The following is a 14,339-nucleotide window of genomic DNA, read 5'->3' as shown; positions in this document are numbered from 1 at the left end:
GCCTTTAGATGGAAGGGGAGCCAAGGGGAACCCTGGGCACTTTCCGGGGAATCCACTCGCCAAGGGAGGGTCATTCTGTCTGCACACATTGGTTACTATGACAATACAACTACAGCCTCCAGTTGCCTTGGCAGCTGCTTATCCAATCCGATTCGTTTCTTTTCTCTTCATCCCTGGGCTCCACCCTATCCCCCTCCAACAGCCTCCCTGCGTGTAGGGGGTGGGGCCACAGAAAAGAGGAGGGGGTCCTTAGCTTCACTCTAGGGCGCGAGGGCAGGCCAGAGACGAGGGACTGGCGGCCGGAACTGCAGGAGGAAGGGGCGTCGTTTCCGGTAGGGAAGAGTGGAGGAGTGGAAAAAGGAAGAGAGAAATCGGGTGGAGTGCAAAGACAGGGGAAGACTTTGAGTGTAACTCCCGGTTGATTTGAGCTCGATGTTCCCGGTGAGGCTGGGGTTGCCCCCTTGCGCGGGAGAAGCTGGGTGGATTGGCCGGAAGCCGCCAATCGCCTCCAGTGGGCCGCTCAGCAGCCGCACAGGCGCCCCACCGCTAACTGATCCCAAGAGGGAGCGCTACAGAGAGGCGGAAATCACCCGGAGGGACCGGCGCCGCTGAAATCTCGCGAGAGAGACCCCACTTCCTTCCTCTGCTTCTCCCTCCTCTTTCCCCCGCCCCTATCCCTTCTCCCTCCCCCTCCCCCCTCCCGGGTCGGAGTGTCCCTGAGTCCCACGGGCCGGAGAAGCAGCGAGAGCAGCTATCCTCGCTCCCTCCCCTCGCCTCACTCACCCCCAACCCCCGCCGAGCGAGGAGGAGCCGGAGGAGAGGAAGATGGCGGCGGCCGCCAGCACCCGCGGTGCCGTGGGGCCGCTCCGAGGAGCCTGAGAGACCCACAGAGGCTTCGCGGAAAGACGCGGCGGCGGAGGATGAGCCTGCAGAGCGCGCAGTATCTCCGGTGAGTGCCGAGGCCGACCCGGTACGTAGCGGGGAGCGGGCCGAAGATTGGGGCATGGAGCAACAGACACAGAGGTGGTATGTCCGGGGTGGCGGGGGAGTTGCTGTGTCCTCTCCTTCCCCGGCAGGGAGGCGGGGGCTGCGAGGATCAGCGGGAGGGGGCGGAGCAGGCACACACTTGGGTGCCTAGCCCCCGCGAGCAGGACTGAGTTCCAGCGGAGCCGGCTAGTCTCGGTGCGGAGAAGGAGGTTAGGGAAGCGTGAGAATGTGTGTGCGCGCGCGCCCCGGGTCGCGGGCTCTCTAGTGAGGGTTGGGGGGAGGCGGCGGCGACCCGGAGTGGAGGTGGGTGTGGAGGTGTCTGATCCCGGTGGCGGGGAAACGTGGTGTGTGGGATTGACTGGAGCGATGAATGGGGAGAAGACAAGGTGGAAGTCTGCACACCTGGGGTGTGTGTGGGGCCGGGGAGGGAGGACTAGAGGAGGGGGAGACCGCAGGAAGCTGGAGTTAGTTCTTCATTCTGGGGTTGGAAGTACTGAGGAATAATGTCATCTGTAGTTAGTTGGCGGAGTGCGGGTGGAGGGCATAAAGAAGGGAATGGGTGAGAAAGTGAGGAAAGAAGGAGGCACTACGGATGCGGTTGGGTTCCCCCGAAGAAACTGGGTTAGAATCAGTGCAGTCGGAAGATTCCATTCTAAGAGTCGTGTGGATTCATTAAGAGTGGTGTAAGGAACTTGTATGTCGAGGTAGAGTGACGTATGGGTGCATAGTGAGAGAGTATGTGATGTGTATCTGGGGAGGGTTAAGGGGGCGATTGACACACATTGTAGGAGGAAGAAGATGCAGACACATTGGAACCAAGTACATGGTGGCGAGAGCATATTGCACCAGCTATTGTGCAGCTAGGAAGGTTCCATGGATGCAGAATAAGAGCTTGGAGGTAGAGGTAAACGAGGGTCAAAATCTTGATGACAGAGAAAAATAAGATTGTTAGAGCCTGGGATTAATTGGGGAGTTGCCACTGCTTAGAAAAGGGGAAGGAAGATCCAGAAGCGGGTCCTTTTTGTCTTTTAGTTGCAGAACTAAGAAGGGCAGGCTTATAGGAAAATGATTTTAAAAGTGGTTTCATACCTTGTGGAGGAGGGAATTGGATGGGTTAGAAGTCTGAAATGAGCAGAAAAGTCACTTTAGCTGTTTAGTGAAGTGAAAGTATTGATGTGTGAGTGGATCCCTGCATGTATGTTTCAAGAGAAGGTTTGTAGTTGGGTGATACATGAGGGTAGCTATTCTGCTTTTGAAAGTAGTAATCGTTTTATTAAGCAGTGTGTGTAGAGGAGGGAGTGATGAGATCTTTCAAGTATGGTGGCATGCCTGAGTTTAATAACACACATCATGTACGCTCAATAACTATACGGTGGGTAGTTGGAATGATACCTGTATATCGAAGTCCTTTTTCTCCTTTATTATCCCTTTGTTGTTTAACATATCAGATAAGCTTAATAAATACAACTGTGGCAAAGATGTATGATAGATGCTGTAGAGGGGAGATATGGAAACTATCAGGACAGTCCTTAATTTTAAGCAATTTGTAGATTAATATGTATTAGGAAAGTAAAATATGGTAAGGATCGTGAAAGATGCCAGTTTTATAAGAGTCCAAAGGCAGGAGATTACCTGAGCAATTGAGGTGAATCAGGAAAAGTTTCCTTTGTTTATTTTCTCATTCATACACATGATTCATCAGTCATTTTGTTGATCACCTATATGGGAGGCATTATAATAACTTCTGAGAGTAGAAAAGTGAGAACTCCACCCTCCTCTTGCAGAGTTTACAGTTTGTTAGGCTTCAAGGAGAAAATGGCACTTAAAATGGACCTTAAGGATAAACAGTATTCTGAGAAGTGTGGATTGAGAAGGAGGAATCCAAATGTAAGGAAACTGAGCAGAGATATATGGAAAGGAGGGTTGGGTGCTGGGCGAGGTATTCAGTCCAGTTAAACAAGAATGTAAGGTGATGCAGCTGGAAAAACTTAAGAGTTTCATAGCTTATTAAGTTTGACCCCTTCTTTTTACAGATGAAGAAAGTATAGCCCAAAGAAGTTAAAATTGTTGAGGATCATATAGTTGGTATGTGGAAGCTCTAACTCAAATGTAGGTCTTCTAACTCCAGATCAGCTATACTGTGTGACATCCATTCTTTCCACAGGTATGGCTTGAGAGCTTACTGTATTCTAGGCACTGAGGATTCAGTGGTGAACCAAAGAGTGAACGTGGGAAAGTATTTCCTAATAGAAGGATGCAACAAATGAACATATGAACAGATAAATATGTTTACCAGGTGGTGACAAAGTACTAGGAAGAAAAATAAAGCAAGACAGGGATGTGCTGTTTTTTTATAAACAAGGGTGGTCAGGGAAAGCCTATTTGATTAGGTGCCCATATTTGAGAGTATCTTGACTATTATGGTCTGTAGTTTATGGTTAAAATGGGTGGACAGTGGAGAATCTGAGATGAATTGTTTAGAAGGGAAATCACATGTTCATGGCTATGTATTAGAAAGATGAATCTGTGTAGTGGGCAGTTAAGGGTTAGAAATAAGGTGGTGGCAGTGGGACTGGAAAGGTATGATGAAAAGCAGATTGGGAGAGTGGTGGTATTTTTAATGGGAAGATCAGTTGGCTTTGAGAGGCTTCTGTGTTAATGTATCTTATGTTTTTAAAGTTAGCATGGTAAGGAAGACTTATCCTTAGGTTGTGGGAATCTGTAGTAGACACCTTGAGATGAATTTAGTTCATTGAAGGAGGGAGAAAAGAATAAGAATGAACACAATGTTTAGCCTAAATTTTCCAGCTGAAGTTGAATAGGCAAAACTGAACAGGCATAGGACCTGGAATCACTTAAAAATTCCTGAGAGCCAGTCTTTTCTCGATCTTGTTCATCTATCCTAAGTAAATAAAGCAAGTCTTAGGGCTAATAGTAGTCTGGGGCAGAGATGGGAAGAATTTCCCTCTTTCTCTTCTTTAGATAATCATTCCATTTAAAGTAAAGTGCTGTGAGTAACTAGTGGTTACCAGTGGGGATGGAGTGGGGTGCAGTATAGGGGTGGAAGAGTGGGAGGTACAAACCATTGGGTGTAAGACAGGCTCAAGGATGTATTGTACAACATGGGGAATATAGCCAATATTTTGTAATTACTGTAAATGGAAAGTAACCTTTAAAATTGTATTAAAAATGAAAAAATAAAGTCTGCTGTGAGAGACTAGAGACTATGTTCAGGGAAGCATCATGTTCACTTTCGTTTCTTTGATGCGTATGGAACCATTGGTTTTTATAGACAACCCAGGGAGAATGCTGGGTATTGCTGAGTGAGCGTGGTTGGGCGTATAGCAGTTATTCTTTGTGACTTTCACTTTAGGAAGAGTGTTGTTGTCTACCTTTGTCAGTGGTGTACGACCATGACTGGGCAATTTTTAGACTGTACAGCTACAGATCTTCCCTCATGTAGATGAAAATTAGTTTTGTCTCAGCTGAATTAATTTCTTACAGTAAATGAGCTGGGGTGTCTGGTGTTGAAATGGTGGGGTGGTAAGATGGCAGTTTCAAAAGAGTGAGAAATGAGGATGTGCAGTAAGAAGCATCAGGAAGACAAAGAAAGAGGGAATTCAACAGCAAGGGGACTGAATTCGTCTTGAGTTGTAGAAGTAGAGCATAGATGAAAGGAGAGGAAGCCTATCCTCTGGATGGGTGATGTTCTGGGCAAGAAAGGATGATGAAATTTGTTTGGTTAGAAGGGGAGTGTCATTTTTTGAAATAGGAGACCTAGTAAGACTCCTATCCAAATGATTAAGTTGAGAATACTTTCTTATATTTTATAAAAATAAGAAATGGTCTTAAATATGGGGCTTCTAGACTGAATAACATTGGAAATTTAATACTCGGATGGAAGAAAATTTCAGTGTTTTCTCTTTTGATTTATGACAAAATGGAAAGATTCGTAAAGACTTTGACATCTTTGTTGAGTAAAAGAATAGGGTGTATTGAATATAGTTCATTTGAGAAGGGTGGAAGAAGGATGAGAATAAGCCATCGAGAAGATAGTAGGTGAGGTATAATTTCATGCTTTAAGAGAATAGCATTTGAAAGAATAGAAATACGGAAATTAACATGTCAAAGTTGGAAAAATGGGTGGGGGAAGTATTGAAGTACCATACAGGAAAGGTATCACTGAAGTTGTTTTGGAAGATGAGATAGTGGAATAATCATAGCCATAGGGAATACCAAACAGGTCAAATCTGATGGTACAAGGTGGCACTGGTGCCACTGAATGACATCTGCTGTGACTGTGGGAGGCAACTGTTCATACTCCCCTCCCTCTTTCCTCCACTGTTCTCCTCTTTTTATCTTTCATTTCTTTTTATGCTGAAGGTTTTTATGTGGGATCCACTTGAAGTTGATCCCTGGCGTTAGACCACTGACAGGAAAGGCCTACAAATTGTCTGTTTTGTTAGAAATTTTTTGTATGATACCTCTGTGGGTGGAGAGGTGCATTCCAGTTGCACATTTCTTTGTCAGAAACTTTGTTACCAGAAGTAGAAGTAATATAACATCCACAAGGTGGTTTTTCTGAGACAGCAGGAAAATGGCTGTCATTTAAATACTAATTAAAATAACCAGTGTATTGTCAGATAAAATCTGTCACTGTAAATCTTGAGACAGAGGGAGGTAAAGGGAGGGGATGAGACTGGATAAATTAACAAGCAGAGTCTTATTCTAGCCTGGGGAGGTGAACAAGGTCATGGGATCATTTGGGAGAAATAAATATACTAAATAAGGTGGGCTCCAGGTTCTGGAAGAATCTGGTAATGCTGGACTGGATATTCACTGTTGCTAGAAGCTTCAAGAAGTCCTACAGCACACACTGATATTAATTCACATGGTTGAGAAGTCTCCCCCTGACCCATCCAGCCCCCTCCCACTCCCATGCCCAGGATTTAAAATAGCTTTGGTCCCAGAAAATCAGCCAAACATGGCCGATTTACCAAACATGGGAAAATTGTTTGAAAAAAAAAATGACCCTCTCTTGAGGCTTTATAAGTCTATTTTTTGTTATAATAATGTTAATAGCATTTTACCTGCTTGGATATTAACAGGCTAAATTATTTTAGCAGTTAATTTCTGCCTCCCTTGTGGTTTCGGTTGGATTCAAAATGTATACTTCCTGTCCTAGCCTTTGTTTCGTTGCCTTCTAACAGCTGCTATGTTCTACCTTCATGGTAGATGAAGCATTTGCTGAGTTTTTGTTTTGTTTTGTAAGATATGTTATAATAAGATATGGACTCACTAGTGTAGCAGGTTTGTCATGAGGCAATTTTGGGGTGGAGGGGAGTTCAGACTTGAAAAGGGATAGTTTGTTTTATGGTGGAGAAATACCATTTGCAGCCTCCAACTACATCTCTAAACGTGGCTAGCCTTTCAGATTTTTGTTATTGGTGGCATGCATGAGTACCTGAAAGTTTAGGTGGGTTTGTTTAACTGATTGATCTTTTTCAGAGAATAGACTATTAAGCAGATGTCTTTTGGATAGTCGATTGTTCATCTGTAGGTGGGTATTTTGGCAGATGGTCATCACATATTGCCATTTAAGCTTTGTAATCAAGCTATATTTTAATTTAGTTGCTGAATTGTTGTGGATAGACTTAACAGTGATCTAGGAGGTTACATATAACTAAGAAGGGCTAATCAACAGTTACAGAAAAATACAGGGATGGCATTTTGGCAAACATGTCACATGGTAAGTGAGAACTTGTAACCAACTCCTTTCTTGTTAACATGTAAGTGGAGCTGCTTAGGCAGGTTGTTTTCACCTTCCCTGAGACCCAGTTTTTAAGTCAGTGGAAAGAGTAGGTGACTACGTTAAGAAAACTTCAGGAATCTCAGGTAGAGTAGGTAACAGTGTTGTTCAGGGTTTGTGCTAGATGATTCCTTGTTGCAGGGTGCAATCCTGTGCACCGCAGGATGTTTAACAGCATCCCTGGCCTCTACCCACTAGATGCCAGTATCATTCTCCCCAATTTGTGACAACCAAAAATGTTTCCACACATTGCCAGAAGTTCCCTGTGGGTGCAGATTCACTTAGATTCATGTTTTTTTTTTTTTGTTTTTTGTTTTTTTTTTCTTTTTTCTTTTTGCGGTATGTGGGCCTCTCACTGTTGTGGCCTCCCCCGTTGCGGAGCACAGGCTCCGGACGCGCAGGCCCAGCGGCCATGGCTCACGGGCCCAGCCGCTCCGCGGCATATGGGATCCTCCCAGACCGGGGCACGAACCCGCATCCCCTGCATCGGCAGGCGGACTCTCAACCACTGCGCCACCAGGGAGGCCCTAGATTCATGTTTTTTTTCTTCTCCTTAAAGACACAGATTATTTCTAAGGCTTCTCTTAGCAGTTTTCTCTTAGGTAGTAATAGGCTAGTTACTATGTTTAGACTTCACTCATAGAAACTTGTACAAGTTTTAAATATATTTTTTAAAAAGTTGTGTTTTATTTTACTGGCAGTTATTGAACACTTACTATGTGCAGAGCACAATTATAGGGGCTTTGCCTATGGGAAGCTCAAAGATTCTAGAGAAAGACATTTAAGTAACTGTAATAGTGGATGAACTGGTAAGTGCTATGATAGAGAAACAGGTACTGTGTAAGTTTAGGGAAAAAGAACTTTATTCCAATGGAGTTGGGGTGAGGAAGGTATCTCGGAGGAGGTGAGATTTTATCTGGGTTTTGAAATATGGATGGGACTTTTAAAAAGTGGATTATTGGGTAAATTGACATTTCAGGCATCTCGTGGCTCCTTTATTCCAAATACATTTAAAAAAATTTTATTCACTCCCATTTAATATATGACATTAGAATTCTGGCCAGGCCTTTCTCAGTTTTTCTTACATAAGATTGGTTATGGACAGAGAACTAAGGATATGTGAAGTGGTAGTTCCTGAAGACTTGATGGCTGGTATAGGTCTCGAAAAGGGAAAAGCAGTTTAGCTAGTAGAGTCCTGCAGAATGCCTTTCTTTACCTCTGCTCTTGCTTATATATTACTCCTCCAGAACCTTATTTCAGATGTGCTGTCTCTCTTCTTTTAGTCTTTTTAATTATTCCCTTTACTAGTCTTCCCTTTTGTGGACCAATATCAGCCTTCTGTTAAAAATTCTTTCCTGTTCCCGTTTTCCTTTTAAGCTCTGTCCTTCCTTACCTTGCTTTTATGGCTAACAATTTCAAGTTTGCCCTGTACTGTGTTTTTCCTTTTACTTACCATCTTCTTTTCCTTAGTCCCTTGTAATCCAGCTATTTTTCCTTAGCACTTTATTGGAATTAACCTTTCCAAAGATGCCAAAGACCTAATGGCCAAATTCATCCATTGATTGTTTTCCTGTCTCACACACAGACTTTTGCTCTCCTTTCTCTCAGTCTTTCTGTGTCCCTCTCATATCCATCCATCCATCCCATCAGTAAACATTCAGTTTGCACCAAGATATATCCCAGGTCCCTGGAGATGAAATGAGAATATACTCTCAAGTAGTTTTACCAGGCCTATAAGTAAGTACATAATTACCACATAGTTCATAGCTGCTATGATGTACGCACAGCGGCCATACAGGAACTTCGTGAGCTCTGTTGTTTTTAGCACTGAGATTCTGATTCTTATTTTATCTTACTTTCCTGGTCCACCTCACCCCACTTATGGCAAAAAGAAAAGCATGGCCATATTCCTCTATTTTCTTTTAACATTTTTTTTCCTCAGAAATCACGGTACTTTGCTGTCACCCCATCATCATTGTTTAAAATCTATCAGGCACGTACTTAGTATAAATCATTGTGCTAAGTCCTGCAGAGACAAATTGGTGAAAGATATCATGCCTGCCATTCAGAGAGTTTATAAACTATTTAGTGAAATAGGCATAAACATAAGATCATACATAACAAAGTGCAATCGAGTATAGTGAGTATAGTGGTTTAGAGCAGAGGTCCCCAACCCCCGGACCGCCATCCAGCCCTGTTAGTAACCGGGCTGCACATCAGGAGATGAGCAGCTGGCGAGCGAGCTAGCAAAGCTTCACCTGCATTTACAGCCACTCCTCATCACTTGCATTACCACCTGAGCTCTGCCTCCTGTCAGCATTATGGTGAGTTGTGTAATTATTTCATTATATATGACAATGTAATAATAATAGAAATAAAGTGCACATAAATGTAATGCACTTGAATCATCCTGAAACCATCCCCCCCCCCAATCTGTGGAAAAGTTGTCTTCCATAAAACCGGTCCCTGGTGCTAAAAAGGTTGGGGACCAGTGGTTTAGAGCATGGTCTCTGGGGCAGAACTGCCTGGATCCAAAGCACAGCTCTAACACTTACTAGCTGTATTTCCTTGAGCAAGCTGCTTAAGTTTTCTGTACCTCAGTTTCCACATCTGAAAAGTGAGGGTAGTAGTAGCATCTATCCCTTAGAGTTATAAAGGTCAAGTGAGTTAACATGTAAAGTGCTTGGGATAGTTCTGGCATATAGTAAGCATGTAAGTTTTAGCTATGTGTCAATATAATGCCTGAAATTTAGCCACTGGCACTGACTAATTGATAATTTTGCACCTCTGCCTTCTGGACATTCCTAATTTTAGAATTCTTTCTGTCACAGCAAAGTCAGCACTCTTGAAGGTAAACTCTTAATTAATCCTTACCCTTCTCTTCTCCCCTATCCCTCATGTTTTCTCATTTTGCTCATTGGTGCTGCCACTCCCCATCCTCCCATTCAGGTTTAAAACCTTGCAGTCATCTTTGAATTCTCCCAGTTTTTTCCTCACCCTCTTTCGCACATACATCACTTCGGAAATGCTGCCTTCCTGGTGTCTGTTCTTTTTCATTTCCAGCAGTGTCAATTTATATACATAACTGTTGAAATAGTTATTCACCTTGTACCTTGCCTGCAGTTCTTGCAAGTAGCAAGAAGAAAGCATTGACTTTGGGTTTTTAAACACTACCCACTACTTTCTCTGTTTTTGAACTAACAACATCGCTGGGTCTTGATTTCTTTATCTTTTTTTTTTTTTTTTTTTTTTTGCGGTACGCGGGCCTCTCACTGTTGTGGCCTCTCCCGTTGCGGAGCACAGGCTCCAGATGCGCAGGCTCAGTGGCCATGGCTCACAGGCCCAGCCGTTCCACGGCATGTGGGATCTTCCCGGACTGGGGCATGAACCTGCGTCCCCTGCATCGGCAGGTGGATTCTCAACCACTGTGCCACCAGGGAAGCCCATGATTTCTTTATCTTTAAATTGAACATTGATCTCATAAAACTGTGGTTAGCCTTTAAAATAAAAAAAAAAGTTCACATATGTTTACTAAATTCCGGTTCTCCTTCACACTCCACCACCTGTCCCCCACCCCCCAACCCCGGCCAATTAATTTTACATTGCTTCTATGTACATTATTATTCCTGAAAAGCATTTGTATGTGGCTTTCCCTCACTTCAACTCCTTAGTTTGGCATTCTTGGCCTTCCATAAAATGACCCTCATCTATCTCTGTCACATGATATCTCCTTACCTTTTGAAAAGAGTCAACTGCCCTAGCTAGAGTAATCTACTCATTGTCTTCTAAACATGGTTTATCCACTCTTGCTTTAATCTCTCTTCCAAGGCCATTTCCCCTGCAGGAGGTACTATCCTCCACTCTCTTAAGTTTCACATTCTGTGTGAAAATTTCATGTCCACCCGGGTGATTTCTGCAGTCATTGACTTTCTGTAGCATTTCCTTTCTCTCAGTCATTTGGTACTTATAATTTCTCAAATTTGTAGTGACCTCTTTTTTTTATATAAGTGAGTTATCTCTGCAGCTAGACTGAGTATGATAGAGATCATGTCTCAGCAATTTTTAAATGCATAATGTACATAATGGGTGTTGAATAGAGTTTTCATGCTTTTGTTTCATTTTTGCAAAACATTTATGGAATACTTACGAATGCCGGTGCTAGGCTCTAAGAATATAAAGGCAAATGAACTGATTTTTGTTTCTTAGGCTAGTGGTCTCCTGAGGGAGATGGATGTTGCACAGATATTTCAGGATATAGTTGGCCCTCTGTATCTGCGGGTTCCGCATTTGTGGTTACAGCCAACTGCGGATGGAAAATATCGGGGCAAAAAATTTTCAGAAAGTTCAAAAAACAAAACTTGAATTTGTCAAGTGCAGGCAACTGTGTACGTAGCATTTACATTGTATTTACAGCTATTTACATAGCATTTACATTGGATTAGGTATTATAAGTAATCTAAAGATGCTTTAAAGTATACAGGAGGATAGGGAGGATGTACAAAGGCTATATGTAAGTACTATACCATTTTATATAAGGGACTTGAGCATTTGGGGATCAATCCCCTGCTGATCCCAAGGGGCAGCTGTCATGTGGTAAATACCAAGGTAACTGTTTTCAAGGCTTGCCATGAGTATATTGAGGGAAGTGGAACTTTTACTGCCTGGGAGTTCAGAGATAGCTTCTGGAGTTGAACTCATGAGCTCAGTCTTACAGGATGAGTAGGATTAGTCAGGTAAAGAAAGAAGAGAAGCCCTACCGGCAGCATCCGATGGCAGGATGTCTCACAGGAAGTTCTCCGCTCCCAGGCATGGGTCCCTGGGCTTTCTGCCTTGGAAGCGCAGCAGCCGGCACCACAGGAAGGTGAAGAGCTTCCCCAAGGATGACTCTTCCAAGCCCGTGCACCTCACAGCCTTCCTCGGCTGCAAGGCTGGCACGACCCACATTGTGAGGGAGGTCGATAGGCCAGGGTCCAAGGTGAACAAGAAGGAAGTTGTGGAGGCTGTGACCGTCGTGGAGACGCCGCCCATGGTCATTGTGGGCTACGTGGGCTACGTGGAAACACCTCGAGGCCTCCGGACCTTTAAGACCGTCTTTGCTGAGCATATCAGTGATGAATGCAAAAGGCGCTTCTATAAGAACTGGCATAAATCTAAGAAGAAGGCCTTCCCTGAATACTGCAAGAAGTGGCAGGATGTAGATGGCAAGAAGCAGCTGGAGAGGGACTTCAGCAGCGTGAAGAAGTACTGCCAGGTCATCCGTGTCGTTGCCCACACCCAGATGCGCCTGCTTCCTCTACGCCAGAAGAAGGCCCACCTCATGGAGATCCAGTTGAACGGAGGCACTGAGGCCGAAAAACTGCACTGGGCCCGAGAGAGGCTAGAGCAGCAGGTCCCTGTGAACCAAGTGTTTGGGCAGGATGAGATGATTGATGTCATTGGGGTGACCAAGGGCAAAGGCTACAAAGGGGTCACCAGCCGTTGGCACACCAAGAAGCTGCCCCGTAAGACCCACCGGGGGCTGCGCAAGGTTGCCTGTATTGGGGCGTGGCATCCTGCACGGGTGGCCTTCTCTGTGGCTCGGGCCAGGCAGGAAGGCTACCATCACCACACCGAGATCAACAAGAAGACCGACAAGATTGGCCAGGGCTACCTCATCAAGGATGGCAAACTGATCAAGAACAAGGCCTTTACTGATTACGATCTGTCTGACAAGAGCATCAACCCTCTGGGTGGCTTTGTCCACTACGGTGAAGTGACCAATGACTTTGTCATGCTCAAAGGCTGCGTGGTGGGAACCAAGAAGCGAGTGCTCACCCTTCGCGAGTCCTTGCTGGTGCAGACCACACGGCGGGCCCTGGAGAAGATTGACCTCAAGTTTATTGACACCACCTCCAAATTTGGCCATGGCTGCTTCCAGACTGTGGAGGAGAAGAAAGCGTTCATGGGACCACTTAAGAAGGACCAAATTGCAAAGGAAGAAGGGGCCTAATGTCAGAACAGATTATACAGCTGGTAGACTCTCAATAAAGTTATTTTCCAGTGGGGGGGGGGGCGGGAAAGAAGGGAAGAATGTAGCAGGCAGAATGAGTAAATGCTTGGGGACCGTGTGTTGGAGGAACTCTAAATCTCATTCTGCATTTCCTTTGGGAGTCTAAGGTTCTCTTTCAATAAACCTTTCATTAGTCTTATGGGAGTAATTTATACTTAAATGGCTGATGTTTGTTGTATATATTTCTACTAGAATATGAAGAGATGAGAAATTTATGTAATGCCTCTAGTACTTCCTTTAAGATACATAAATATTTAAATTTCCTTTCCATATTTTTGACAGTAGCCTCATGTTAGGCAAAAATTAGTTATTTGGAACATTATTAAATTATTATGGGGGGAGTTTTAATGAATACATGAATATTCTGAAAATAACTTTGGGTTTATAGACTTATTTTATAGAATCCCTCACCTGTTGAGATCAAACGTGGAAGGTGGAGGTGCGGAAAGGAGTTCTGTAGCATTGGGGGATGAGATCAGAACATTAAGTGAAGTCTCTTTGGATTTAACTTTTTCAAATCTGTCATAAAGAAAAAAAAATCGTTGTAGACCCTTTTTGATCATTAACATTTTGTTCCCACAGTTCTTGATGGCATATTCCCTTCTGTAGTGTCTGTCTTAAGTGAGAAGCATGATTCTGAAATCTATTATATTTAAAGAATTGCTGTATTGATGCATTAATGTCCTCAGTCTATTTCCAGAAACTCCATGGGTTCACTGACCATATATGTTGAGTCCTTTTTGCATCCCTCCTCTTCCCAAAGCCCTACTATTTCAGTGCTATGTTAGTTGGAATATATTATATTAGCATGTGTTTTACTAATACTGCCTCTTAGAAAGGTCATGAATTATTATTTAGTTCTTCACCAGGCAGCAACGAACCAAATTTTCTTTGAGATACTGTGTGGTGATGAGATATAAGATAATCAGAGTAAAATGGAATTGGAAGATGGTATTCAAAGAAAAGATGAGTTAGAGGTATACTTACCTGAAAATTATTTTATTGCTGGTGGGAAAAGATAAAAAGCATAGTGCTAAGAGAACCACCACAGGATGAATTTGGATATAAAAAGTATCTTAGGGCATCTGCAAAATTTTGTACTTCTGCACACATACACAGTTTGTGTAGATGTTTTAAAGTGAAAATTTTGTGTTTTAATATCTAAAATACATATTTCTCAAATTCTGCTTAGTTTAGGGAATTCCCTGGCGGTCCAGTGGTTAGGACTCTGTGCTCTCACTGCCAAGGGCCCGGGTTCAATCCCTGCTCAGGGAACTAAGATCCCACAAGCCACACGGCGTGGCCCAAAAAAAGAAAATTCTGCTTAGTTTAGATAACTGAAATAATAATATTATTTGTCTAAAATAATCATTAGTTTCACTTTGCTTTTCCATGAAAAAAGGTCAGAATATTAAGAAGCACAACTCAAAGGTTAAGGCATATTGGTCATAGATTCTGAAAATGTTAACATGTTAGTCACTTGCTAATTAAAAA

At 43.4% G+C, this 14,339-nt stretch overlaps 2 protein-coding genes across 9 annotated transcripts in view; both read left to right on the top strand.

Moving 5' to 3' along the window:
- Positions 1–254: 254 nt before the first annotated feature.
- Positions 255–14,339, top strand: part of SMG7 (SMG7 nonsense mediated mRNA decay factor) — a 72,087-nt gene continuing 58,002 nt past the window's right edge. For 7 of the 8 annotated variants that reach the window (XM_060091154.1, XM_060091153.1, XM_060091159.1 and 4 more), the window contains exon 1: positions 255–949. In XM_060091154.1, the coding sequence (XP_059947137.1) occupies positions 921–949 (29 nt within the window). In that variant the 5' untranslated portion in view covers positions 255–920. Of the gene's footprint in view, positions 971–14,339 lie in introns of all 8 variants that reach the window. The other variant, XM_060091157.1, reaches the window with a different exon arrangement.
- Positions 11,562–12,807, top strand: LOC132483245 (large ribosomal subunit protein uL3-like). Its single transcript, XM_060088516.1, has one exon. The coding sequence runs from the start codon at positions 11,574–11,576 to the stop codon at positions 12,783–12,785; it is 1,212 nt and encodes a 403-aa protein (XP_059944499.1). The 5' UTR covers positions 11,562–11,573; the 3' UTR covers positions 12,786–12,807.

This window comes from Mesoplodon densirostris, chromosome 2, assembly GCF_025265405.1.
Source record: "Mesoplodon densirostris isolate mMesDen1 chromosome 2, mMesDen1 primary haplotype, whole genome shotgun sequence".
Classification (NCBI taxonomy): domain Eukaryota; kingdom Metazoa; phylum Chordata; class Mammalia; order Artiodactyla; family Ziphiidae; genus Mesoplodon; species Mesoplodon densirostris.
The sequence above is the reverse complement of the archived record's forward strand: the minus strand, read 5'-3'. Positions and strand labels throughout refer to the sequence as shown.